The 25,344-nt window shown below is 42.7% G+C and overlaps 1 protein-coding gene across 1 annotated transcript in view; it reads right to left on the reverse strand.

Moving 5' to 3' along the window:
* The window catches only part of GALNT17 (polypeptide N-acetylgalactosaminyltransferase 17), a 682,771-nt gene that overhangs the window by 222,565 nt on the left and 434,862 nt on the right, over positions 1 to 25,344 (reverse strand). Inside the window, exon 6 of the mRNA XM_075589950.1 lies at positions 22,884 to 23,001. Within this exon, the coding sequence (XP_075446065.1) occupies positions 22,884 to 23,001 (118 nt within the window). The remainder of the gene's footprint in view (positions 1 to 22,883; positions 23,002 to 25,344) is intronic.

The raw sequence follows: 25,344 nt of genomic DNA on the forward strand, positions 1-25,344 counted from the left end.
ATACGTAAAGTTGCAGTCAGAAAAGAGTTGTGTTGAGCTGTGGTGTGAACATTGCAGTTCCGTTTGCTGCTAATTCTGCACACATTCCTATGAATGTGTATCTTTCACATACAAGTTTGTAGACTTATATTTTGTGGTAAAATAAATTGTTTACTTGTTTTCCTATGAAAATATAATGAAAACAAGAACTCTCTAAAGTGCCTAAAGCTAACATTCTGCATGGTTTGCTTTTTTCCATCACCCTGGCATGCTGGTCTGCAGCATCACAGAGGCTAACTGCTTTGGCTCAAACCTCAACTTACAGTACCTATTGCATTACAAGACTTCTAGGCGGTGGACATCAATGGACTTCAATTGCGATGCTATTATGATTAATGAGTGTTTGTCAGAAAACCACGTTAAGCCATAATTTTCAAATACAGTCCATCACATTTTTCTTTTACAACATAGACAAATCAGTACATTATCTTTTCAGTGGATAATGATTCTTTCAAGAAAAAATGAAAAATTATTTGCCCACTCATTCAGTAACAAACCTGGACAAAATTGCATGTTAAAGAGCTCAATCAACTACAAAACATGGTGCAAATTTAAGCAGAAGACTGTTTATACAGTACATAGGTTAAAAGAGGCCAAGGGAAAGCCACAATGCCATCCCCAGAAGTTGCCCTCCTATTGGCTCGCAAGACTCACAGGGGCAGGCAGGATTCCTGCTTTAAGTTTTTTTCCGGTTCTAGTCTATCACTTTCACAGGCCCCTAAGGTAATTGCAGTTATTGGCCTAGTTTACAGCACATCCTCTGGCTTCTTAAAATAGACTTGTAGCAAATTTTCCATGACCTACTTTGGTTCTATTTACTGAACCATCATTCTGAATCTCCTGTTTCAGCCTTGCATTTTATATTTCAAAAATCTGATTCCAGATTCTGATCATTGTCTTGTCCTTGGCAATGCAACTTACGAGTTGTTCATGATATTGTTTCCATTTACATTTGATTTTCTTATTTTTTATTAGCCTTTTCTTTAACATTGTCTCCTGGCCTTTGCCTTTCTGTTGTATTCTGGTCCAGTCTAAACAAGCCCTCTGTTGTTTCTTGATTCAGGCAATACCTGAACAGTGAGTTATTTATAGCGGAGATTTCCTACTCACCACATTTTCTTTAATACATTATCCCTGTATTTACTAAACAGTTGCCCAAATCACTGTGAACCCAACCATTCCTACATAAACTACTGTTTATGCTTAATCAAAATTATGCTCAACTGTATGATCCTGAGTAAACTGGATTTTTTGCAAATTCAGATTTTAATCTACCAACAAAAAAGATAAGTAATATATGTACGTAAACCTAGATTGTGATTTCATGTGACAGTAAACCTTTCTCCTTATATTACTCAGATCTATAAATTATTGTGTTAATTCCTGACTCCTAAGCTACAAAATAAATAAATACATATATATATATATAATAAAAAATGAATAGACGATACCGTTCTGTGGCTAACAAAATGCTTTTATTTGTGCGAGCTTTCGAGATACACTCATCACTTCTTCCGGCGGTGTTACAATGAATAAAGCAAGCAAAGGGTTTACTTAAAAACAGTGTCTCTTGGTATGTTATCTGTGCTTGTCCCTCCCGCCCCCCCCCCCCTGTGCAGATGTGATTTATGGATAGAGGTGTTAAATGGTCCCTGAATGTTAGTGATGTAAGAGTGTGTGTGTGTATCTATGTAAATATAAATGAATGAAGAGCCCACAGTGTATACAGTGCTTTACAAAAGGTGTGTGTGTGGAGTGGGAGTGTATATTAATGGTGTGGGTAGATGTGGAATGTGAGAGAGTGTTGCATTACTAAAAGTGTGTGTAGATACTACGTGGTCCCTATTGGTATATAGGGATGGAATAACATGGAGTATTTGTATGTGTAAGAGATAGCTGTGTGTGCATACATATAGCACAGTATGTATAGACATGGCCTTTAGCACTCATGGGAAGAGAGTTCACTTGTGTCAGTAATGACTCATAAAATTTCGGTCTCTGTTTAGGCCACCGCTAAGTATCCCGAACAGTTGCATAAATTGAATACATGAGTTGAATACATGAAGACAAAAACTTTGCTACATGTAGAGTGGCATTATCATCAAATGCCCAAATTCGCAAAGCCCTGATAAATTAGGGCTCAAACCGTGACCTTACCTAAAACAGGAACGGACATTATGTCATTTGAGGTTAATTTATGACCCAAATGAAAGCTGCCCTTAACCGGTGAGTACCCTGCCACCCCAAAAGCTGAGCTGTATAGATGAAGCACCTGTAACCTGTAACTGTAGGTGTGCTGCTGTTGGCATCGGGGAAGCTGTAGCTGATCCTGGAAAGGCAGGGCGCTCCTGCGCAAGGCTCTAATGGATGCCGCTACTGCTCTGCTGCCTGGCGATCACGCCAACTCCCCGGTCTGTCGATGGAAATGACGTCACTCAGCTGCGCTTGTCTGATGACCCGGTCACGATGCGCTGCGGCATGTAGTACGTCTAACCCCGCGTCTCAGACTCCCACAGCTGCGTTCTCTCCGGGGGACCAGCATACAGTGCTCTTCGGGATACTGCCTCTGCTGGGTAGTAGTAACACCTGCTAGTGTAATGAGACCTCTGTGTGCTCCATAGCAGATGATTAGGCAAAAATAAAAAGTAATGAATGGTCACTACTCCTCCGCACCAACACAAGCTTGAAAGGTTAAAAAATAACTTTTATTACAAAAAAAGGATGGACATCGTGGAAGAGACCACTCTGACGCATTTCATCCCGACATGGGACTTTATCTTTATCTTTGATAAAGTCCCATGTCGGGATGAAACACGTCAGAGTGGTCTCTTCCACGATGTCCATCCTTTTTTTGTAATAAAAGTTATTTTTTAACCTTTCAAGCTTGTGTTGGTGCGGAGGAGTAGTGACCATTCATTACTTTTTATTATTGTAGTAGGGGGTCTCCAGAGCAGAACCTCATTGATTTGAGGTCTGGGGACCCCCTGCTTCCAAAGATAAAGGCCCTGTTATGGGGTTCCAGTATCTCCTATGCATTTTATTCCCACGGTCATGTGACGCGAAACATTTAAATGCATAGGAGATACCGGCACCCCATAACAGGGGTTGTATTTCAGGAAGCATGGGGTCCCCAGACCTCAATTCAATGAGGTTCTGCTCCAGAGACCCCCTGATACAATACACTAGTATTAAAACCCAAATAAAAAATTGAACTAATTCGTTACCGTAGCGGCTATCTGCTATGGTAATGAAGCTGCTTTAAAATAAACAAATGTTATAGTGTGTGAGAGCAGGGGGTCTCCTGTGATGAACAACATTGATTTCAGCCTCTGGGACCCCCTGATTTCCGAGTTACAGGCCCTGGTATGGGGTGCCGGTATCTCCTCCAGTATTTAAAACGGTCATGTGACGCGAAGATTTTAAAATGGCAGCGATACCGGCACCTGATGCCCCATATCGGGGCCTGTAACTCAGAAAGCAGGGGGTCCCTGAGGCAGAAACCAAAGCGGTTCAGCTCAGGAGAACCCTGCTCTGGCATACTATAAACAAAAATTACATTAAAGCAGATTCATTACCTTAGCGGATAGCCGCTAAGGCAATGAAGGAGTTAAGGCACAATAGCAGGTTTATTGAGGGTAGAGGGGGTGATTTAAGTGGGTACTTGACCCTTCACTCACCCCCTCTGCCCTCAATAAACATTACAATATGTACTAACCGCCAATACACAACCCACCCCCTGTGCCCACACATACATTTTTTTTTCTGCACAGGATGGATGCCAGATGCTGGTGGGGGTCCCCAAGTGGTCCCCATGAGTGCCAGTGGGCCTCCAGGTGGTCCCCACGGGTGTACAGAGTTCCCACAGAGGTCCCTGGGTGGTCCCCGCGGGTATCTGGGGTCCTCAGGTGGTCCCCGGTGGTGTCTGGGGGCCCTCAGGTGGTCCCCGTGTGTCCTCACTGGCTTGCAGTATCAATCTTCAGGTGGTTCCCATGGGTTTACGGGGGTCTTCGGGTGGTCCCCGTGGGTGTCCAGGGGTCCCCACTGGCATGCGGTACCAATCCTGTGCATACAAAACAAAAATATGCATACATTCAAATAAATACATCTCCCCCAACAGATACAGTACAGTAATGGGAAAAATAACTATTATCCAGATATGGATAATAACTAATTTGCCCATTATTAAATAAACATTAGCCAGCTAGAATAAATAAAGTAAATAAACCTTTCTACTTACCCCTGTCATCACGAGGGCATCCTCGTCAGCATATTGCAGGTCCATGTCCTCCGATGCCAGAAAGAATACAAGAAAAAATACAATCTAATTGCCCCTAAAGCCTTAATCATCTTAACAGTTAATAACCGCTATAGTAATTGAGGAGTTAACCCACCCTCCCCCGCTACCCACCCGGGAGGCCTAACCACCCACCCCGGGCCCTTTGTACCCACACTGTACCCATTGATTTTCATAGTGGTACATCATACCCATATAATATGGGCATGATAAGCCACTATAGCAGCCAATGGTCACCCTAATTAAAAAGCATGAAGGCCAAAAATACACAATAATAAAACATATACACAAGCACTTAAACACCACAATTGAATAAATAAAAGCACTAGCCAACCAGTTAAACAAATAAAAGCACTAGCCAACCAATCAATTAATTAATTTTAAATACTAGCCAACAAAACAATTAATTAATTTAAACCACTAGCGAACAAATCAATGTATTAATAAAACCACTAGGCAACACATCAATTAAAACCAGTTGCCAACAAAATAAATTAATAAATGAAAACGCTAAACAATCGTAAAATGAAATTAAAACAAGCCATGCAAATTACAAACAATTTAAGCCAAACAATAAACAGAAAAATAAAAACCAACAATCAATAGAAAAAATTATTTTGCCAAAAAATGCATAGACTGTCACTGTATTTATCTGTACCCTAAATGGCCACAGATAAAAACATTATCAGTCAATGCCAGAAAGTCAATCCAACGCCATCCATCTTGAAGATCTGGAACAGGTAACAAAATTCTTCTTTCTTTTATCTTCTATCACCTTCTTCTATCTTCTCTGTCATTATTTCTTTAATTTCTTTAATGTTCTATCTTCTTTCTTCATCTGTCAATACAACCCCATGGTAAGTCCCAACGGATGTTGTCTCATCCTTTTGAACTAATGTAACCTATAACATGGTGCAGCAACCAATGGGATCGTCTTCAAACCCATTGGCTGTAATACCATGTGATATAGCCATGTGGTTTGAAGGATGTGACATACCTCCCTTGGCGATGATGTCACATCCTTAACAACAAAAAAAGGGCACATGATACAGCGTCCAATAAGATTGGAGATGTACCATCTGACCTGAAAATGTGACGTCAAAGGCCCTATATAAGGCCTGGATGCCTCATTTAACAGGAAGAAGATGATAAGAAAACATCCTGTTCTGGATTTACCATTTAGTTTTGGATTGACAGATGAAGATAGAATATTAAAGAAAAGAATGAAATAATGACAGATGAAGAAAGAAGACGGTGATAAAAGACAGAAGAATTTTGTTACTGTTTCGGAACTTCAAGGTGGCAGGGGTAAGTAGAAAGGTTTATTTACTTTATTTATGCTGGCTGGATAATGTTTTATTTTATAATGGGCAAATGAGCTATTATGCAGTAAAAATTATGCATGCACTCAGTGTAGAAGTAGAGTTATAGTGGGGTTAAAAAACATACTGCGTGATGGTACGGATCATACACTGGTAAGTCTAGATGTCTCCAGTCTATATACTATGATTCATCATGATGAGGGATTAGATATAGTTAGGACAGCACTTGTGGCCCATTATAAAGAAACGGTCCCTATTGAATATATATTGCTCCTTCTGCCTTCATTCTGTATAAGAATTATTTCAAATTCGAGAAGGATTACTTCTTGCAGATTAAAGGGACAGCCATGGGCAGTAACATGGCCCCAGCATATGCCAACATTTACATCACAAACTATGAGGAAGAGTATATTTATAAATCTGAGTATTTTAAATATATCCTGAGTTACCATCGCTACATAGATGACCTATTTCTAGTGTGGACAGGGACTGAGGTAGAACTAACATCCTTCCTTAATTATTTACATGATCTTCCTTCACCAGTACGGCTATTGAATGTCTGGAGTAAGGAGCAGCTGTCGTATCTTGATGTCATGATTACCCAAAGTTGTGGTGAGTTACATTCCGAACTCTTTAGGAAGCCCACGGATAAGAATGCAATCTTAAGGGCTGATAGTCACCATCCACCTTCACTCATTAGTGCTCGGCCATACTCCCAAAAGGTTATGGTGTCAAGAATTAATAGTAGAAAGGAGAAATTAGACCCAGCTATTACAGAACTACATTCTAGATTCTCAGCTAGGGGATACCCTGCTAGTATTCTTGACAATTCCCTAAATAAGGAGGTAGAGAATAATAAGGAGGGAGAAAAGAAAGAGGATAGAATGGTATTCACCACGACATAGAACCAGGCCAGTGGTTTCGTTAAAGCAACAATAATGAAACACTGGCATCTGCCCCAAAATTACATATGCCGTGCACCACCCATGGTAGCATTTAAGAGAGGTAGAAACCTGACTGATATACTTATTAATACTGATAACATGAATCATTATAAAAACCCTCATTTTTTGGATTGTGGGAAACCAGGCAATTTCATATGTCTCAACTGTTCCGTCTGCAACAGTTTGATCACAGGGGATACCTTTACTCACCCTCATAGTGGTGAAGATATTACAATTAAAGGCAGAATTATCTGCAGATCATCATATATTGTATATATTATCAAACGCCCCTGTGGTCTACTGTATAGAGGGAAGACTACAGGAATGTTGAAGATCAGGTTCATTGATCACAATAGTGTCATTCGCAAGGGTACGGACCCAACGGTCACAATATTGCGTCCCTCAGGATTATGGGTATAGAATATGTGGCACAGAGAAGGGGTATTCCCAACAGAGAGACATTTCTGTTGAGATGGGAAGCTTATTGGATTCATTTATTGAAAACCAGCAATGGAGGCGGCTTAAATGAACAACACAACTTAAAGTGCTTTCTTGACAGGAGGTAATGTTCTCTCCCACCAGATAGACAGACATCATATGACCCCTCCAGTATGTGTACTTATTAAAACCCAACAAACTTATGGATTCTAAGGACATCATTGTATATTGATGAGGATTACAAGACTTTTTGCCAATCTGATAAACAATACAGTTGCTAGAGAATTATACTGTTCCTTTTCAATTATTCATTATTGACTTTCTTATTGTATGTTGGCCAGTCACTTAGGTAGTTCTGTTGATGGTTCTGCACTCAGACACCATTATGTAATGTCAGGGTGATTTATAGTTAAGCAGCATTAATTTACTGTACGTCTATGTGGTGATTTGTGCACTTGCAGGGTATGTATTGAGACTCCTGCTCTGCCCCGCTTGATTACAGGGTGACCAAGGTTACCTACAAACACTCGTTGATTACTATGTTGCCTTTGCAGATTGCACGGAGTCCGACTCTTCAGACAGCTGACGTCATCATGGAGCGATGTACAGACGTGCTTACGTCATCGGGTGGCATCGATGTTGAGGGAGGAAGACGGTTGGAACGAGGTGGGGTAAGTGAGCAATTAGGGTGTATAAATATATGTAGTTTGCTAATCACTGTAGCCCTCACCTTGTTAAAGGCTGTATCGCACAGCCGAAACGTCGGATTAATTGGGACACTAAAAGCATTTTGTTTAAGACCGTGTGCTGGCTTCTTTTTTGTACAAATGAGCTATTATCCATATCTGGATAATAGTAATTTTGCCCATTACTGTACTGTATGTATTGGGGAGGGGGATGTATTTTTTGAATGTATGCATACATATTTGTTTAGGCACAGGATGGTACCGCAGGCCTGAGGGCCACCCAGACATACACAGGTACCACCTGAGGACCTCCTGACACCCATGGGGACCACCTGATGACCCCCGGACAACCACGGGGACCACCTGAGGGGCCCCGGACACCACACACGAGGACCACCCGAGGGCCCCCAGACACCCGTGGAGACCACCCGTGGGCCCCCAGACACCTGTGGGGACCACCCGTTGGCCCCCTGACACCTGCGGGGACCATCTGGGGATACCTGTGCGGCCCCTGGACACCCACGGGGACCACCTGGAGGCCCACAGACACCTGCAGGGATCATCCAGGGACCCCCGCTGGGCTCTGGTATCAATCCTGTGTATAAATTTTTTTAAAAATATTTAATTTGGGGGCACGGGGTGGATGGGTTGTGAATTGGTGGTTAGTACATATTGTAATGTTTATTCGGGGCAGAGGGGGTTAGTGAAGGCCCAAATACCCACTTCACTCAACCCCTCTGCCCCCAATAAATCTGCAATAATTCCTTAACCCCTTCATTGCCTTAGCAATTAGCCGCTAAGGTAATGAAGTTGCCTGTAAATGCATTTTTATTGCATGGGATTGATGCTGGGGGGTCTCCTGTGCTGATATGAATGGGTATCAATTTGATGCAGGAAAAATGCATTTTTTTTCTGTCCCTTCTTGACGCTTATCGGCAGCTTCTCACCACCTTCCTGCCAACTATTCCTGGCGGGAGGGTTTTGAGAGAAAATTTCTATTGTAGATTCGTGATTAGCTTCGATAAGATAATTGGGGCTACTAAAATTGCACGAGTATGAAAACCTGCCGATAAGTGGCTTCTCTTCGCTCGTTAGGCTTTTTTTTCTCGCCGACTTATCAGGGCTTACTGAATAGCAGTAGGCCCCATAGTCTCTTTTTCCAAATTTAAAATGTTAATTTTTCGGCGAACTGTCTGGCTCTTTGACATCTTGGCCTCTAAAGAAAGAGCCAATATTAAATATAAATAATCAAACCTCACATTATGAAAACCTGAGTTTTTTTAGGGTTTGGGGAGAATAGGCATTTATGCGCATGCGTGTCACTGTGGAACCTGGTTGAAACGCATATGTGTGTCATAGCATTTTGGCGCATGCGTGTAACTGTGGAAACTGGTTGAAATGCATATGCATGTCACAGCATTTCTGCACATGCGTGTCAGTATGGCACCTGGTTTAAAATCAAATTACTGTATGATACAGTGGTTGCATGAATTACAGTACTGTCAGTACATTACCTCAGGGTGTAGCTAGATTTCCAATGGGTGGCATACAGTAGGTTACCACAGACTCAATGTGGTTATTGCCTACTGTGTATTGTAACACACATTTTATTTTAATGCATATTTAAAGTACAGTATATTGTTTCAACACAAATGGGCAAAAGTGTTATTAGCCTTCATCCTGGCAGGACTAAGAATAACTTTTTTTTTCTAGATTTACTGTCCCGGCCAGCTTTATTCTAAAGCTTGCCGGGTTAAATGCGGGGCTTTTTTCCGATTTGAACGGAGTTTCCCGCGCGGCGACCGCGTCAACAGATAAGCGCTAATGGCGCTTATCGTTGAAAGCGCCCGCGTTGCGGGAAACCAGCCGGAAAAAAGCCGCGCGCCTCCCCGGTTTAAAAATTCCGGCGGTGGCGGCCGCAGAAGGATAAAGGCGGCCGCCACTGTATATATATTTAAATGAGATATTTATATATATTTAAATGACATTAGGCCTTTATGTATAGTACTACTGTAAGTGTATTTAATATAAATATAAAGAGTAAAAACATGAACACATCAAAAAGTATTTTAAAAATAAAATGTTTTATTTAAGCACGATAATAAAGTAAAAATGAATAATACAAAGTAAATGATAGGTTATAAAGATGATAAATTATCATTTGTCATTTGATGCTGCATTGCCATTGCGACAAATGAGGCCATGGGGTTATATGACGTCACATCACATGACCCGCAATGTCATTTGATGCCCGTCGCCATGGAGATGTGTGGACCGAAGCCTGGTAAAAGAGTTTACAGAGTCCTCGTGCTGAAGAGATGTGGGGCATCTGTAACCGCCGCTCCCCCCAAAAAAACTTGTGCCCCCCAGTTTGCACACCCCTTGTATAAGGCATGCAGTATTGCAAAGTATATAAGTGTATTGGACCATATTACTGCACTCTACAATTTCCCGATACAGTAATGTGTTTTTGTGTTCTGGAAAATCTGCATGAAGGTGTCCAACAATGTGGGTTGTGTTTTTTTTCTGAACTCTTTTTGCTGAAGATTTTAAATAGCTTTCACAGTATTGGAGGTACTGTAATGCACTTCTGAACCATTAACTTGCTTTACCACCCAATTTGACATTAAGCTCTGATTTATCAAGGGTCAGAGAATTTGTCACAGTGAATGAAGCAGCTCTGCAATACATATCAAGTCTCTGTGCATTCTTAACTACTGCTAACAGGACAGGGAAAAATCCCAAATGTGAAATAAGAAATCTTACACCTCAGAGAACACACTGATTTGTTTATTATCAGATTCACACCCCTCCCACTTTTTTATTTTTAAGGAATTTGAATATTTGAATCTCTTCAAAGATTTACTATTAATAATTCATAGACTGTAGGGCTGTGTGGGAGTGCTAATGTAAAAGAATTATGCAACATCAACTCCTCGTCTAACATTTTCCTGCAGACATTACTTCAATTTATATCTAGCTAGAGTCGAGCACGGGTGGGTGGCATTTAGAATGTTGAGTTGTGGATGCTGATAGGGGTCACACTGCAGCTGGTACATCACTGATAGATATACAGTATTATGGTTCATCTGCATTCAGTAATATACTTCTGTCTTTTTTTCTCCAACGCTTAACATCTTTGAGAAAAAGTTTGGATTAATCCTGCCAGCTTTGTAGTGATTCCATGTCTGAGTTACTGTATAACAAATCACAATCCATTTGTGACTTGTGATTCAATTGTGGAAGGTCTTAGTAAATTAATTCAGATTTCATAATAAATAGGTTATGAGTTATTAAAGGTGAAAATTATGGTGTGCGGGCTTGGTTCGTTATGCTTCGGAGACTCACAGGTATGTCATTCTCTCAATACAGTACTTTTTTTTCCTTTTGATTGTGATGTAAAATATATCATGTACTCTGTACTTACAATGAAAACCAAGTTATGGTAGACCATGATCCCTGAACCATTCAAGATTTTAAGATTTTTTTTTGCTAAACACCAAAATTATATAATTAGATTGTTTGCTTAGGAATACATATGTAGTCATGTGGCCCCTGGCAATACAGATGCAGCCACCAAAATTCGATCATTTTCAAGATTTCGGTGAGATACCTCGCGAGGTAGACTGCAGCAGACTAATGGCCCTGCAGATTAACACAGCAGGAGTCCCTGCTGTGTGGATCCTTCCGGGTTCTACCTGTCTGCAAGAGACGCGCAGTAAGAGATAGGCTGAATAGTCACTCTAACTGCACGCCTCTTACAGGCGATCGCGGGGGTTTATTTCATTTTAATATTACAGTATTGTAGCAGAGGGTCTCCGGAGTTGAACCGCATTGATTTCAGGGCGGGACTCCATACATCCAGTGTTACAGGCCCTGTTATGGGATCCACACATGGACCGGACCTGCTTTGTGTTAGTAAAAGGTAACAAAGTGGAGCACTGGTGGGAGGAAGGAGCGTATACCTCAGAACAGCAGGCAGAAATAATAATAATAATAATAACCACAGTAAGGATTGTAAGATGGGTGTTGAATCCTCTCCAGATTTGGAGTAAGCCATATTTGAGGATTCACATGAGGAACCATTATTCTGGGTACTGCCAGGGCAGGCATGGGGTCAAAGTCTCATTAAAAACAGCTGAGCTGGGGGACTTCCAGTATGGCGCCAGAGGGTGAAGTCACATCCCCTGAGCTCCTGCAGCCCCACTGCTCCTACACAGATCAGCAGCTTAAACAACAAGAACAAATGATTTAAGTCAGTAAATAAAAACTCACTGAATGATCCTGTGAACAGCAAAAAGCAGGCAGACTTTGCATGCTCCTGTGAGGGGGAAGATACATGTGCAGGCAGTCTCTGCAGAGACATCAGGCTGAATATAACCCCGCATAGTTTCAATCCATCTGAACAGAGAGGGAAAAGCAGGAAAAGATCCACAGCAAGACAGTAACTTCAAAGTAAGGAGAAGCATTCATATGGAGAAATTGGTGAGTTAGCCAGGGCTGTAGCAAACGTACTGATGCCTGCTTTAAATGAATATTATGAAAAATTGCAAAAATCCCTAGATGATCTAGGGGAACTAACCCTGCAAAACACTAGAATGGACCAAGTTGAATCTAGAGTGGGTGTCCTAGAGGATGTATCCTCAGAAATGCAGTAGGACATTCAAACTAGAAGACAAGGTGGAGGACATGGAAAACAGGTCACGCAGAAATAATATAAGATTAATAGGAGTCCCTGAAGAGGTGAAACCCTCTCATTTGCAGGATTTCTGCACAAAATGGCGGCCTGAGTCTCTGGGACTACCACACGATCACACTAACATCAAAGTGGAAAGGGCTCACAGACTTGGTCCGGTTAGGCAGAACCAGGAAGGTAGGCCACGAGCAGTAATCGCAAAATTTCTGGACTTTAATGAAAAATCAACAATATTAAGAGCCGGTAAGAATTTGGGTGGCCTTAATTATGAGGGAAAGAATATCCTAATCTATCAGGACTATTCTGATGCAGTATCAAATAAAATACGGGAGTTCAGTAAAGTTTGCAGTATGCTATATAAGCAAAATAAAAAAATTTCCCTGGGATATCCTGCCAACTTAAGAGTCTTCATAAAAGCCGTAAGGCCCTGGTAGAGGAGATACAAGTAATGTTAAATTTAGGCGTGATTGAGGAGTCATGCAGTGAGTGGTGTAGTGAAATAGTTATGGTCCCTAAACCAGATGGGGAGGTACATTTTTGTGTGGACCTCTGAAAGGTCAATATGGTATCCAAGTTTGACGCATATCCAATGCCAAGGGTGGACAAGTTAATTGACACCCTTGGTACAGCGGAGTATATTCCCATGCTGGATTTAGAAAAAGGATACTGGCAAATACATTTAGGGCCTCATTCTGTAAGGGTCGATAAGGCACTTATCGACCACTTATCAGCCAAAATGCCTACTCGTATTCAGTAAGCCTCGATAAGTGGCCGATAACGGCCTGTATCGCTGCAAAATCTTATGACCCAAAGAAAATCGCCAATTGAGCGGCGATCAGCCACTTATCGACCATTTTCGGAAGGATCATAAACTCGCGTGATTCTAGTACCCACGAGTCGCCTGTCGCCGCCTATCGCATCCCTAAAATGCGATCATCTCCCCAAATCCAATTCAACTCTAAATTTAAGTAAATTGGTGGGGAGATGCGTTGATGAGCTGCGATATGTCGGGACTTAGAAAAAATCAGGCCCTTTTCTTGCCTCTGATTGATGCCAGGTGTCTCCGGAGCTGATAGCCATTAATACCAGCACCGGAGGCCCCCGGCATGCATCCGATGCAGGAAAAATGCATCTACAGCAACTTCATTACCTTAGTGCAGTGGTTCCCAATCTGTGCGCCGCGGTGCCCTGGTGCGCCGTGGCTTGCCTAGGGGGGCGCCACGATTATCCCTCCCCACTATCCCTCCGATTATCCCTCCCTACCATCCCTCCTTAATGCTGGCTGGGCCGCAGGGGATTGGCTGCAGGTCAGAGGAAGCCGGGGGGCGGGGCTTCCACTTTGTGCAGAGCACACGGTGAGTGTGTGTGTCTGCCTTCCCGCTCCTGGCTCCTCTGTCTGCTGGTGGCTGCGCGGTGTCCGTCCCCTTCTGCCCCAGGTGATAGGAGAAGGTAGCGTGGGTGCTTGGGGGGAGTTGTACATCTGCCTGTCCTGGAAGTGTGTGCAGGGGGAGGCGGGGAGTCGCATGCATGGATCTCCTGCCTTTCCTCCCCCACCCCCCCTCCGCAGTCTCTCACATCCGTCGCTGCCTCTACTCTCCACTGTGTGTGTGTATCTGTGTGTGTATATATGTGTGTGTGTATCTGTGTGTGTGTGTATCTGTGTGTGTATCAGTGACTGTGCAGGGGGAGGCAGGGAGCCACCTGCACGGATCTCCTGTCTATCCTCCTCCTCCCCTCCCCCCCCAAGTCACTTACATCCGTCGCTGCCTCTGCTCTCCACTGTGTGTGTGTATCAGTGACTGTGTGTGTGTGTATCAGTGACTGTGTGTGTGTGTGTGTGTGTGTGTGTATCAGTGACTGTGTGTGTGAGTGTATGTATCAGTGACTGTGTGTGTGTGTGTGTGTGTGTGTCTGGGAGAGTGTGTGTCAGAGTGTGTGAGTCTGGGAGAGTGTGTGTCTGAGAGTGTGGGAGAGTCTGGGAGAGTGTGTGTCTGAGAGAGTGAGAGAGTGTGTCTGAGAGAGTGAGAGAGAGTGTGTCTGAGAGAGTGAGAGAGAGAGTGTGTCTGAAAGAGTGAGAGTGTGTGTCTGAGAGAGTGAGAAAGTGTGTGTCTGAGAGAGTGTGTGTCTGAGAGAGTGAGAGAGTGTGTGTCTGAGAGAGTGAGTGAGAGAGTGTCTGAGAGTGAGTGAGTGAGAGAGAGTGTGTCAGAGAGTGAGAGTCTGAGAGTGTGTCAGAGAGTGAGAGAGTGTGTGTCTGAGAGAGTGTGTTTCTGAGAGAGTGTGTGTCTGAGAGAGTGTGTCTGAGAGAGTGTGTCTGAGAGTGTGTGTCTGAGAGTGTGTGTCTGAGAGAGTGTCTGAGAAGTGTGTCAGAGTGAGTGTGTCTGAGAGAGTGAGTGTCTCTGAGAGAGTGAGAGTGTGTCTGAGAGAGTGAGGGTGTTTGAGAGAGTGAGTGAGTGTGTCTGAGAGAGTGAGTGAGTGTGTCTGAGAGAGTGAGTGTGTGTCTGAAAGAGTGAGAGTGTGTCTGAGAGAGTGAGGGTGTCTGAGAGAGTGAGACAGTGTGTCTGAGAGAGTGTGTCTGAGAGAGTGAGTGTGTGTCTGTGTCATGGAACAATAATCACATCTCTGTTTCACCCCCCCCCTTTCCTTTGCAGCTTTTGCTTGTCATTTCCAGCTGCATGTATTTTGCTCTGTACACACACACAGTGCCCGTGTGTTAGACACAGTGTTGCAATCCCTGTCTCTGCATTATGCCAGTGAGTTTCTACTGCAGCCTCTGAGATCTTTCTCAGAAACATCTTATCCACAAGTGCCTGTTTTTATTGCTGCTTTCCTAAATACAGTGAATAAAATATACAGGACTTGGTGTGCTTTGGAAAGAGGGCTGAGTTGAAGCTATCTGGGTTCATTCATACCCTAGACATGAACCTGGGTCCAGATTAGTCTGAGAGAGTGAGAGAGGGTGCCTGAGAGAGTGAGAGAGTGTGTCTGAGAGAGTGAGAGAGAGAGAGAGAGAGAGAGAGAGTGTCTGAGAGAGTGAGAGAGAGTGTGTCTGAGAGAGTGAGAGAGATAGTGAGTGAGAGAGTGTGTCTGAGAGAGCGAGTGAGAGTGTGTCTGAGAGAGTGAGTGAGAGTGTGTCTTAGAGAGTGTGTGAGTGTCAGAGAGTGAGTGAGAGTGTCTGAGAGTGAGTGAGTGTGTCTGATGAAGTGAGAGAGAGTGTGTCTGAGAGAGTGAGGGAGAGAGTGTGTCAGAGTGAGAGAGTCTGAGAGAGTGAGTGAGAGTGAGTGAGAGTGTCTGAGAGAGTGAGTGAGAGTGTGTCTGACAGAGTGAGTGAGAGTGTGTGAGAGAGTGAGTGAGAGTGTGTCAGACAGAGTGAGAGAGTGTGTGTCTGACAGAGTGAGAGAGAGATTGAGAGTCTGAGAGAGTGAGTGTGTGTCTGAGAGAGTGAGTGTGTGTGTCTGAGAGAGTGAGTGTGTGTGTCTGAGAGAGTGAGTGTGTGTGTCTGAGAGAGTGAGAGTGTGTGTCTGAGAGAGTGAGTGTGTGTATGAGAGAGATCGTGTGTGTCTGAGAGCGTGAGAGTGTGTCTGAGAGAGTGTGTCTGAGAGAGAGAGCGAGGTCTGAGAGAGTGTGTGTCTGTGAGAGAGTGTGTCTGTGAGAGAGTGTCTGTGAGAGAGTGTGTCTGAGAGAGAGTCTGAGAGTGTGAAAGAGTGAGAGTGAAAGAGTGTGTGTCTGAGAGAGTGAGAGAGAGTGTGTCTGAGAGAGTGAGAGAGTGTGTCTGAGAGAGTGAGAGAGAGTATGTGTGAGAGAATGTGTGAGAAAAAGAGTGTGTGAGAGTGAGAGAGAGTGAGTGTGTCTGAGAGAGAAAGTGTGTCTGAGAGAGTGTGTCTGAGAGAGTGTGTCTGAGAGAGTGAGAGTGTGTCTGAGAGAGTGAGAGTGTGTGTCTGAGAGAGTGTGTGCCTGAGAGAGACACGAACTGCGCACTGCAACTGTTAGGTATGTACATACAACTTTGTTTTTACTTTGGGCGCCGTGGAAAAAATCTGATCGCCTTTGGGAGCCTTGAAAAAATCCTGATCGCCTTGGGGAGCCTTGAACCGAAAAAGTTTGGGAACCACTGCCTTAGCGGCTAATCGCTAAAGAAATGAAGGGGTTAAACACTCATGCCAGGCTTACTGTGGCTAGCGAGGGTGTGAAGGAGGAATTTGGCCCTTAGTGGCTGTTTAGGCCTTGCGGGGGGGATGAGGGGGGGACTTAACCCCTTCATTACCTTAGCGGTTAATACCGCTAAGGCAATAAAGGGATTAACCCAACCGCTACCGACCCGCAAGGTCTAGACACCCATCCTTAGGGCTAATACACCCTTCACCGACCCATGAGGCCTAAGCACCCACCCCGGACTGACTGTACCCACCCTGTACCCATTGAGTAGTATAGTGGTACATCATACCCATATAATAAAACTATGGGCATGATAAGCCTCTATAGCATTCAATGGGAACCATAATCACAATACATTAATGCACCAGACACACAATAATAAAACATAACCAAACTCCAAAAAACCACCTTTCACTAAATAAAAACAGTAGCCAGCTAATGCAATGAATACAAGCAATAACAACATGAACAATGAATTAATTAAACCATTAACCAATCAAAACAATTAATTCCTAAAACAACTCTGAATTATTGTAAACAGTAACCAATCAAACCAATTAATTACTAAACCAAATCAAAATTAATAGTAACATTAACCAATCAAACCAATTCATTTCTACAACATTAATGAATTAATTTAAACATTAAAATAGAAAGAAAGAAATTCAAACAATATCAGAAATAACCATTAAACGCATTAGCTAACATAATACAACATTAACTACAAACGAACAACAACTGCAAACATTTGATTACCATCAAGCAGGAAAAAAACAAACAATGACATCCACATATTAAACTGTAATTAAAAAAACAACAGCAATACCAAGCCAGAAATGACCCCCAAATATTGTCATAATAATGTATTAATCTGTACCCTAAAGTGGTACAGATTAATATATTATCAGTCAATGTGCCTCTCCCAAAAAAATCAAAAAACACATCCAATGAAAAAACCTGTTAAAAAAGACATTTACAAACATTCAATATATTACTTACCATTAGAAGCAGTGGCCCTCCAACTCCCGGGGAAACACGAAGCTCACGTACCTTGAAGGCCTCCAACAGCATCCGATGCCATCTGCCATGAAGATCCGGATCAGGTACCCAAATCTTCTTTTTTCTTTCTTTAATCACCTTCTTCTATCTTCATCTGTCACCATTTCTTGATCTTCTTTATCTTCTATCTTCATCTGTCAATCCAAAAAGCCCCATGGTAGATCCCAACCGATGTTGTCTCATCGTCTTCTTGGGCTCAAATGGGGCGTCACAGCCTTAAATAGGGCTTGTGATGTCACATTTAGCCTCCAAATGGTTAACAGCCACCTGATTGGCTGTTAAAACCATGTACCGACTTTAATTTTTTTTTACATGACGTCACTTAAAGGGAATGATGCCAGCCAATCAGAATGGCTGTGCTTCATTTGCCTTTAAGATGTCACTAAATCCAAGATGGCCGGCGTCACATGGTATCCAGCCAATCAGAGTGTGGAATTAGTTCCCACGATCTGATTGGCTGAAATACCATGTGAAGCCGGCTTCGTGACGTCATCTTAAAGGCAAATGAAGCCCTTAGAGTTGGAGTCCAAGTGCAAAACAGACTTTGCCACTCCCATAGGTTTATACAGTACCAGTTTATGACAATGCCATTTGGATTGTATGGAGGCCCAGCCACGTTCCAGAGATTCATGGATATAGTGCTGAGACCTCATAGGGCTTATGCCGCAGCCTACCTAGATGACATTGTCATGTAAACACTGGCGGGCCCATATAAATAGGGTGAAAGCGGTCCTCAGGTCTATAAAAGAGGCATGGCTTACAGCTAACCCTAAGAAATATGCCTTAGTTAAGGCGGAAACCAAATATTTGGGTTATGCAGTGGGAAGTGGAAAAGTAAGGCCACTAGCCGACAAGGTAGCTGTTCTGAAAGAAGTTCTGACCCCCGAACAAAAACACAGGTATGCTCTCTGTTGGGTTTAGCAGGGTACTATCGGCAGTTCATCCCTAACTACTCTGAAGTTGCAGCACCACTAACAGACCTTACAAAAAAGTGTGCCCATACACAAGTGATATGGCCGAGAAAGTGCCGTAGAGCCTTTGAGGAGGTAAAAGGGTGTCTATCAGAGGGTCCCGTCCTTAGAAGCCCAGACTTTAATAGGCCTTTTATCGTACAAACCGATGCATCAGAGATAGGGCTAGGGGCAGTGCTGTCACAACAGTTTGAGGCAGTAGAACATCCGATCCTTTTTCTAAGTAGGACATTGTTCCAGAGGGAAAAAAAAACTACTCAGTGATTGAGAAGTAGTGCCTCGCAGTAAAGTGGGCTATTGAGGCCTTGAGGCATTACCTGGCAGGAGTCCATTTCACTTTGGTGACAGACCATGCTCCATTAAAGTGGTTAAATACAATGAAAGACTCCAATGCTAGCTAGACCAGGTGGTATATGGCCCTCAAACCCTTCTCGTTTTTGATTCAGCACAGGCCTGGAAAGGAACATGCAAATGTCGATTTCTTCTCTAGAGAAGGGGTGGATTGTTGTGCTTCAGTTGTGCGTGGCTGTAGCCACACACTAACAGGGGAGGAATGTAACAGTGTGAATATAAGACACCAGTGAGAGACTGGAACGCTGGAGGAAAACTGATTGCTACAAGGTCTGTCTTTTCCTATGATTTATCGTTGTTTATTGCAACTCTGGACTTTAAACAGCCCTTGTGGGAAAAAGGGCAAAGCCCTGCTCAGGACATATTTTTTGTGTTTTTGCATATGCTGAAAAGAAGCTGTATAATTTTTGCATGCAATATTTTGAGGCTGAATAAACAAGCCCATTGTAAGGCTGTGGCCAGCCTGCCACTGAGCGCGCTCATGCTTGAGAGCGGTGCGTCACCAACTCTCCAAGCATGAGCGCAAGCTGTCCTGCGTAATTTTGCAAGAGTGAGCGGGGGGCGTGGATCCGGGCTATTTCTGTGTGTAATGTGTGTTTGTGTGTGCATGTGTGTGGCTGTGTGTGTGTGGCTGTGTGCATTTACTGCTGCTGAGCGCGCTTCAAAATATATTTTCTTTGTCTCCCCAAGCGCCGAGCTTGGGAGAGAACGTACGTGCCTGTGCATGAGCGCACGTGTGCTGCGTGAGCATGGCTGTGCAGATTCAGATTCACTGAAGTAAACGCACCAAGCGCCAAGCGCAGTCAACGGCACTGTGGATGCAGCCTAAGAAATCCACGTGTTATTGCATTGACCTTGCAACAGTGTCCATCAAATTGTTAGTTTAGTAAGTGTTCTGGTGTCTGCCCCGCCCTAGCCATGGGCTAAGTGGATCTGGCTGTTCTGCCTGACCCCCTTGGGGGGGATGGTAGTGTTCTCCTTAAGGAGTGTAGTCCTGCCTCATGGAATGAGGGTGCTGAGACTAGCCTGGGGCCTCAGGCTTCTGTGGTGACTAGTCAGTGGAGGGAGAGAGGGTTTTTACCATTGGAGGTATCTCCTGATTTGCCCATGGGATGAAGAGGCCTAGTCCTATCAGATAGGCAGATAGAGACTGTAACTTACAGTTGTGCCAATAAATCTGTTGTACTACCACTGGCACTCCAGAGTCCTTCTTGTCCTATGGAAGTTCCCATGGGGATGAACCCCTGTCTATGGCAGGAGCCCTGCAGGTGGAGGCGCTGCACCAACAATGGCTACCCTGTACCCCAAAGCTCCCTACCATTGTGGAGACTCAACCTCCTGAGAACCAACAGGTGAGCACCACAGTACACTATACCAGGGGTGTGCAAAGTTTTCTGTTTGCGCCCCCCCCCTGTCAGCTCTCCCACCTGCTCGCAGCCCCCTTCCCTTACTGGCTTGGAGCTTTGCGGCGTCATATGCTGTCATGACGTCATGTGACGTTGCGTTGACATGGCAACGCGTTGCCAATTGACCGTGCGGCGTTATTTGACACTGCGTTGTCCTGGCGACACGTCGCCGAAGAGGCAGCTCAAACCAGGTAAGAGAGATTTACAGAGGCCTCGCGACTCTCCCCGGCATTTAATTTAAATGCCTTGGGGTAGAGCACGGGGTCTCTGTAATCACCATGCCCCTTCCGCACCCCCACTTTGCGCACCCCTGCCCTATACAACAGCAAATTTGTCCTAAGGGGGGGGGGGGGGGGCGGATAGGGGCGTTACACATATGTTTGAGTCTGTGTACACATTTTTCTGCTATGTATACACTGAATAAGATTAGCATCAGACATATTTAACTCTCTATGCAAGGGTCAGGTCGAGCAGATTTTTGTATTTTATATTTAACCAATGAACAATTAAATAACCCAGGTGTTCTTAAACCTCACCCCAGGCCCCAAGCCAGATCAGGTTTCGGAGGCAACTATCCAACATTCCATTCATATGCAAATTTGGTTCATTGACTGCTAGTGAGTTCATTGGTTATTCCTAAAACCTGGAGTGCATGGTGGTACCTAAAGAGAGTTGACAACCACTGCCTTATTATTCTTATAAGCAGTACATAATTTAACCATTCCTACCCATCATTTTTCCCCCTTAAATCTTACTTGAAACAGGAAGCCAACCCAAGCAATACTGCACGCATCTTACCTCTGAATGTCCCGGGTTAGGTAAGGAATCAGTCTATTTGCAAGAAGTGAAAAGTGGACACTGCCTGTGACAACCAATTAATGAGGGAAATGCTCAATTTAAATGTCATACTGTACTCCTTATTCATTGGCCAGCAGACACTTCGATATTCCCCACATACTATACAGTAGCTACAAAATAGTGGTTCTGCTCTAGAGGGAACCTTGGTTGAGAATATGCTTCCTAGCAAGGAGAATTGTTGCTTTTGGAACATTTTGTACCAGAAATGGTCATACATTTTCATTTTGTCTCCTGGAACAGAGCTTGCACACACATTCTAATTATCTCAGAAACACATGTGCAGTTCTTGACGGTTTTTCTCTCTACTCATGAAATATAAAATATATATTTCTGGAAACATTTGTATACATTTCAAGTGAACCTCACCTATACATTCATCACATTGACCCTTTTACACTTAGTTTCCATCATAAAAGCACAATCGCACATAAAGGAAAAGAACAAAACAACCTTTTGTAATAGTCTAATTGGCTTCCCTGAACAAATCTAGCCATACTGTTATTTTTCTGTTATAATTAACAACAAACTGCATTTCTTAAATGCCTCTGAATGGGAGAGGGCTCTTTAAAAAGGTGTTCTTTTTCACACTTATCCTGCCCTTTCAATAAAGATAGTACTTCAGTATTTAGTGTCAAGAGGACTTAATGCTGATATGGGATTTGTTACACACTATCATAATTTTTGTTAATTTTACAAATCAACCCCTCTCCCCCTGCACCTCCACCTCCCTCTACACTGCTGATGGATGCTTGGTCCTATTTATCACTGTCCCTTTCATCCATTCATTGCACTGTCAGTTTATTTACTGTTCTCTCTCATCTGTGTTAAACTCATGGAATCTCTGTAAATCAGTATTGCTGACCAAAGGAAGAGAGAGAACTCTCAAAAGCTTAACTGAATATCTATTGTTAGTCCACCTAATGCTGAAGTACAATCGCAACTGGACTAACATGGCTATTTCTACTTAATTAATAAGGATAGGGAAAAAGGGAAGTGATGGGGCTTTGTTTGTCTGTGCATATTGTTGTTTAACACTGATTTCTATAAGTTATCACTTATTGGTATCACTAACGCTGTTTAATGCTGAGTTTAATGTATGCAATGTTTAATGTTTAATGTATGCAAATCTACATGTTTAATGTAGATCAATATTGCTACCTATTTCTGAATATATATTTCAGAGTGAATACAGTGATAATTCTAAAAAATATTGTTGCAATCCTTATTCTTAAAAAGGCCAAATTTTAATGCAGCTATAGTGAATCTAGCCCTGTCTTTACAAATGTACACTTATTTAAAAATATCTACTGTATATAGCTGTAGGATTTTAATAAAATATGTGTATATCACCCAGATGCAGCATCTTAAACATGTAACCCGCTATTAATACACTTTGGTCCAAGAATTGATACAGTACTTATTTGAAACTTAAACAGTATTAGCTTAAAATTAAGTATCAGACTCCTACATTCTGCATGTCTGTTGCCCGTATCAATCCAGATAGTAATAGTATAACTATTTTTCACATATAGTATCAGCTACTGCAATGGAATTACATCAGCTGCCTTCAATGGAATATCCTTCTTACTAATCAGAAATCTTTATCAAAAGTGAAAAACCCATAGGTCAGTTCTATGCCATCCAATGAAAATAGCAACTTCACAAACCTTTATACCAAGCTCAATGTTCTCTCCACCATACACATCCATTCCCGGATCCAGAAGACCGATCTCTCCAAAGAATTTCCTGTTCACCACAAAAGAGCAGCCAATCATGGCAGGTGTTCTGCAAAAAAAAAACATAAATAAATCAATATGTAACTTTTTATGCTGAATGCCATAGGATTCTGTTAGCTTGTCAACTTACAACTTTTCCTATTGATCATGAAAGCTAAAAGCAAAAATATCACCAGGCCAGTTTTTTGTTTTTTTTTTGCTATTGAAATGGTGGTATTTTCAATACATGCCTCACCTTCAGTAGTTACTGTATACTGTGGGTAGGTCTCTGAGCAGTGGCACTTGCCTGTGTCAGCCGCCTCCTTTCTGCCGCCCTCCTGCTCCTTTGGCATCCCAGCGTCAAATGACGCCACTGACATCACGAAAGTGATGTCGCACGGCGGCACGTTGCCATGGCAACGAGATGCCATGTGACACCACGTTCATGGCGTTCGCAGCGTCCTTTGATGCTGGGATTCCAAAGGAACAGGAGGGCGGCAGAAATAAGGTGGCTGACACAGGCAAGTGCCTTCCCACGAAGCCCGAGAGAGCGGCAAAAGCATATTGGGGCGAAAAATTTTGCTGCCCCGAAATTTTGCCGCCCTAGTACCGGACCTAATGGGAAATCTAACACTGTCTCTGAGATTTAGAAGCTGTCTTGTTAAATAGCATTGCTTAGTAAATATGGCTCATAGTATTATATATTTTTTCACAGTTTTTTTAAATGATAACCTTATTATTGCCGTGATAAAGTAACAATGGTAATGTCATTAGGATGTAGCTGTTGAGCACACATGTACTAGAATGCCAGGATAATGATGTTTCAACCATTTAATTTAATCATCTTGGTAGCATGAAAAGAAAAAAATATACAATTTCTCTGACATTAAGAGATTTATTTTAAATATCCCCAAAAAAACAAAATATGTATCCAAATGGGTCACAGAAAACAAATACTGTGCCTTTTAAATGTAAATAATGAGCCAATACTGAGTATAGCAGCAATGCAATTATGACTTTGCTGAAGTAGATAAGGTTAGACAGTTTTATTTCTCTGTGACAGTGGATTGGTCATTTTGGGCTCTGTGTTATCACACTCACCAGATTACTTAGTGCAACAAAAGAGGGAACATGTTATCATATGTTTGTCCACCAGCTCAATTCTAACTCCTCCTATTACCATTCCACGGATTATAACATGGTACCCACACAGTTTGATTTTTTTCTGCAAATGAAGGACAGGATGAAAATGACTGTCTTTGCTCCCGGTTTTCTCCAAAATAGCCATAATTTACACATAATAAATACAATGGAGCTCTTTACCCCCATGTGTCTTATTTCTTTAAAAAAAAAAATGATGAGACATTGTACTGGTTTTTTCTTATACTTATTTATCTATAATATTGCATATACCGACATCTCTATTTAAAAAAAAGTATTCTGTATTTACTTCAATTAGTCTAATAACAACTGCACTAATATCAGATCATGTTCTGTCTTCCAATAATTTTCCCTTTATGATAACAAATAGTCCTGTCCTAAATGCAGTACCGTGAAAGGTGCAATTGACTGGCCCCAACATACAGCTACAGTAATAGCTGAAGTAACCTTGACAAACATATACTGTAGAAACACCGATAGAAACCATAGATTAAAGTTATAACCAGTTATAAAAAGGATAGTGTGCTAAATTGATCTGTATGCTATTCTTACACCTTGCAATGCTACAGGGCTTGGTTCGTTGCTGTGCACTGAAGCTTTAGTAGTACAAGAAGCAGAGGTAGAAGATACTCTAATGCAGTGGTGGCCAACCACAGTCCTCAAGCACCACCAAGAAGGTCAGTCAGAATAACTGAACCACTGATTGAGCCACCTGGCTGAAGCAGGGATAACTCTAATACCTGCTCTGTTGATGGTTCTTGAGGACTGGAGTTGGCCACCTCTGTTGTAATGTGTTATGTGTGTAGGGAGAGTTCACTACTTAACTTGATGATTTAGATCAATCTGTTTAATAGCAGCAGTTTCTGAGGAAAGCATGTATATTTATGTACTAATTAGTTGTCGCTTCTGAGTACCCCACTTGCTATTGCAAGCTTTCTTATTCCTTTTTTAGTTGCCACATTTTTTGACTTCCTCAGTTGTGTGAAAACTGAATATCACTAGGGCTCTTTCTGAGGCATACTGTAGGTGCAACCACAATGAACACGGGGACACAAGTTAGAGGGGACATATACAATGCGTTTACGTGTAAATGAAACAAATGACATAGACATAAGCAATTGAGAGCCCTACTCCTAGTGACATAGTAAGAGCTAACTATCAAGAGTTCAGCTGCAGGAGACAGATATTTAGTCCTGACCTGCAATCTAAGGCCGGGCTCACACAGGGGACTTTGCGACGCTGCGTGCACGCG

The sequence above is a fragment of the Ascaphus truei genome, chromosome 3 (assembly GCF_040206685.1).
Source record: "Ascaphus truei isolate aAscTru1 chromosome 3, aAscTru1.hap1, whole genome shotgun sequence".
Classification (NCBI taxonomy): domain Eukaryota; kingdom Metazoa; phylum Chordata; class Amphibia; order Anura; family Ascaphidae; genus Ascaphus; species Ascaphus truei.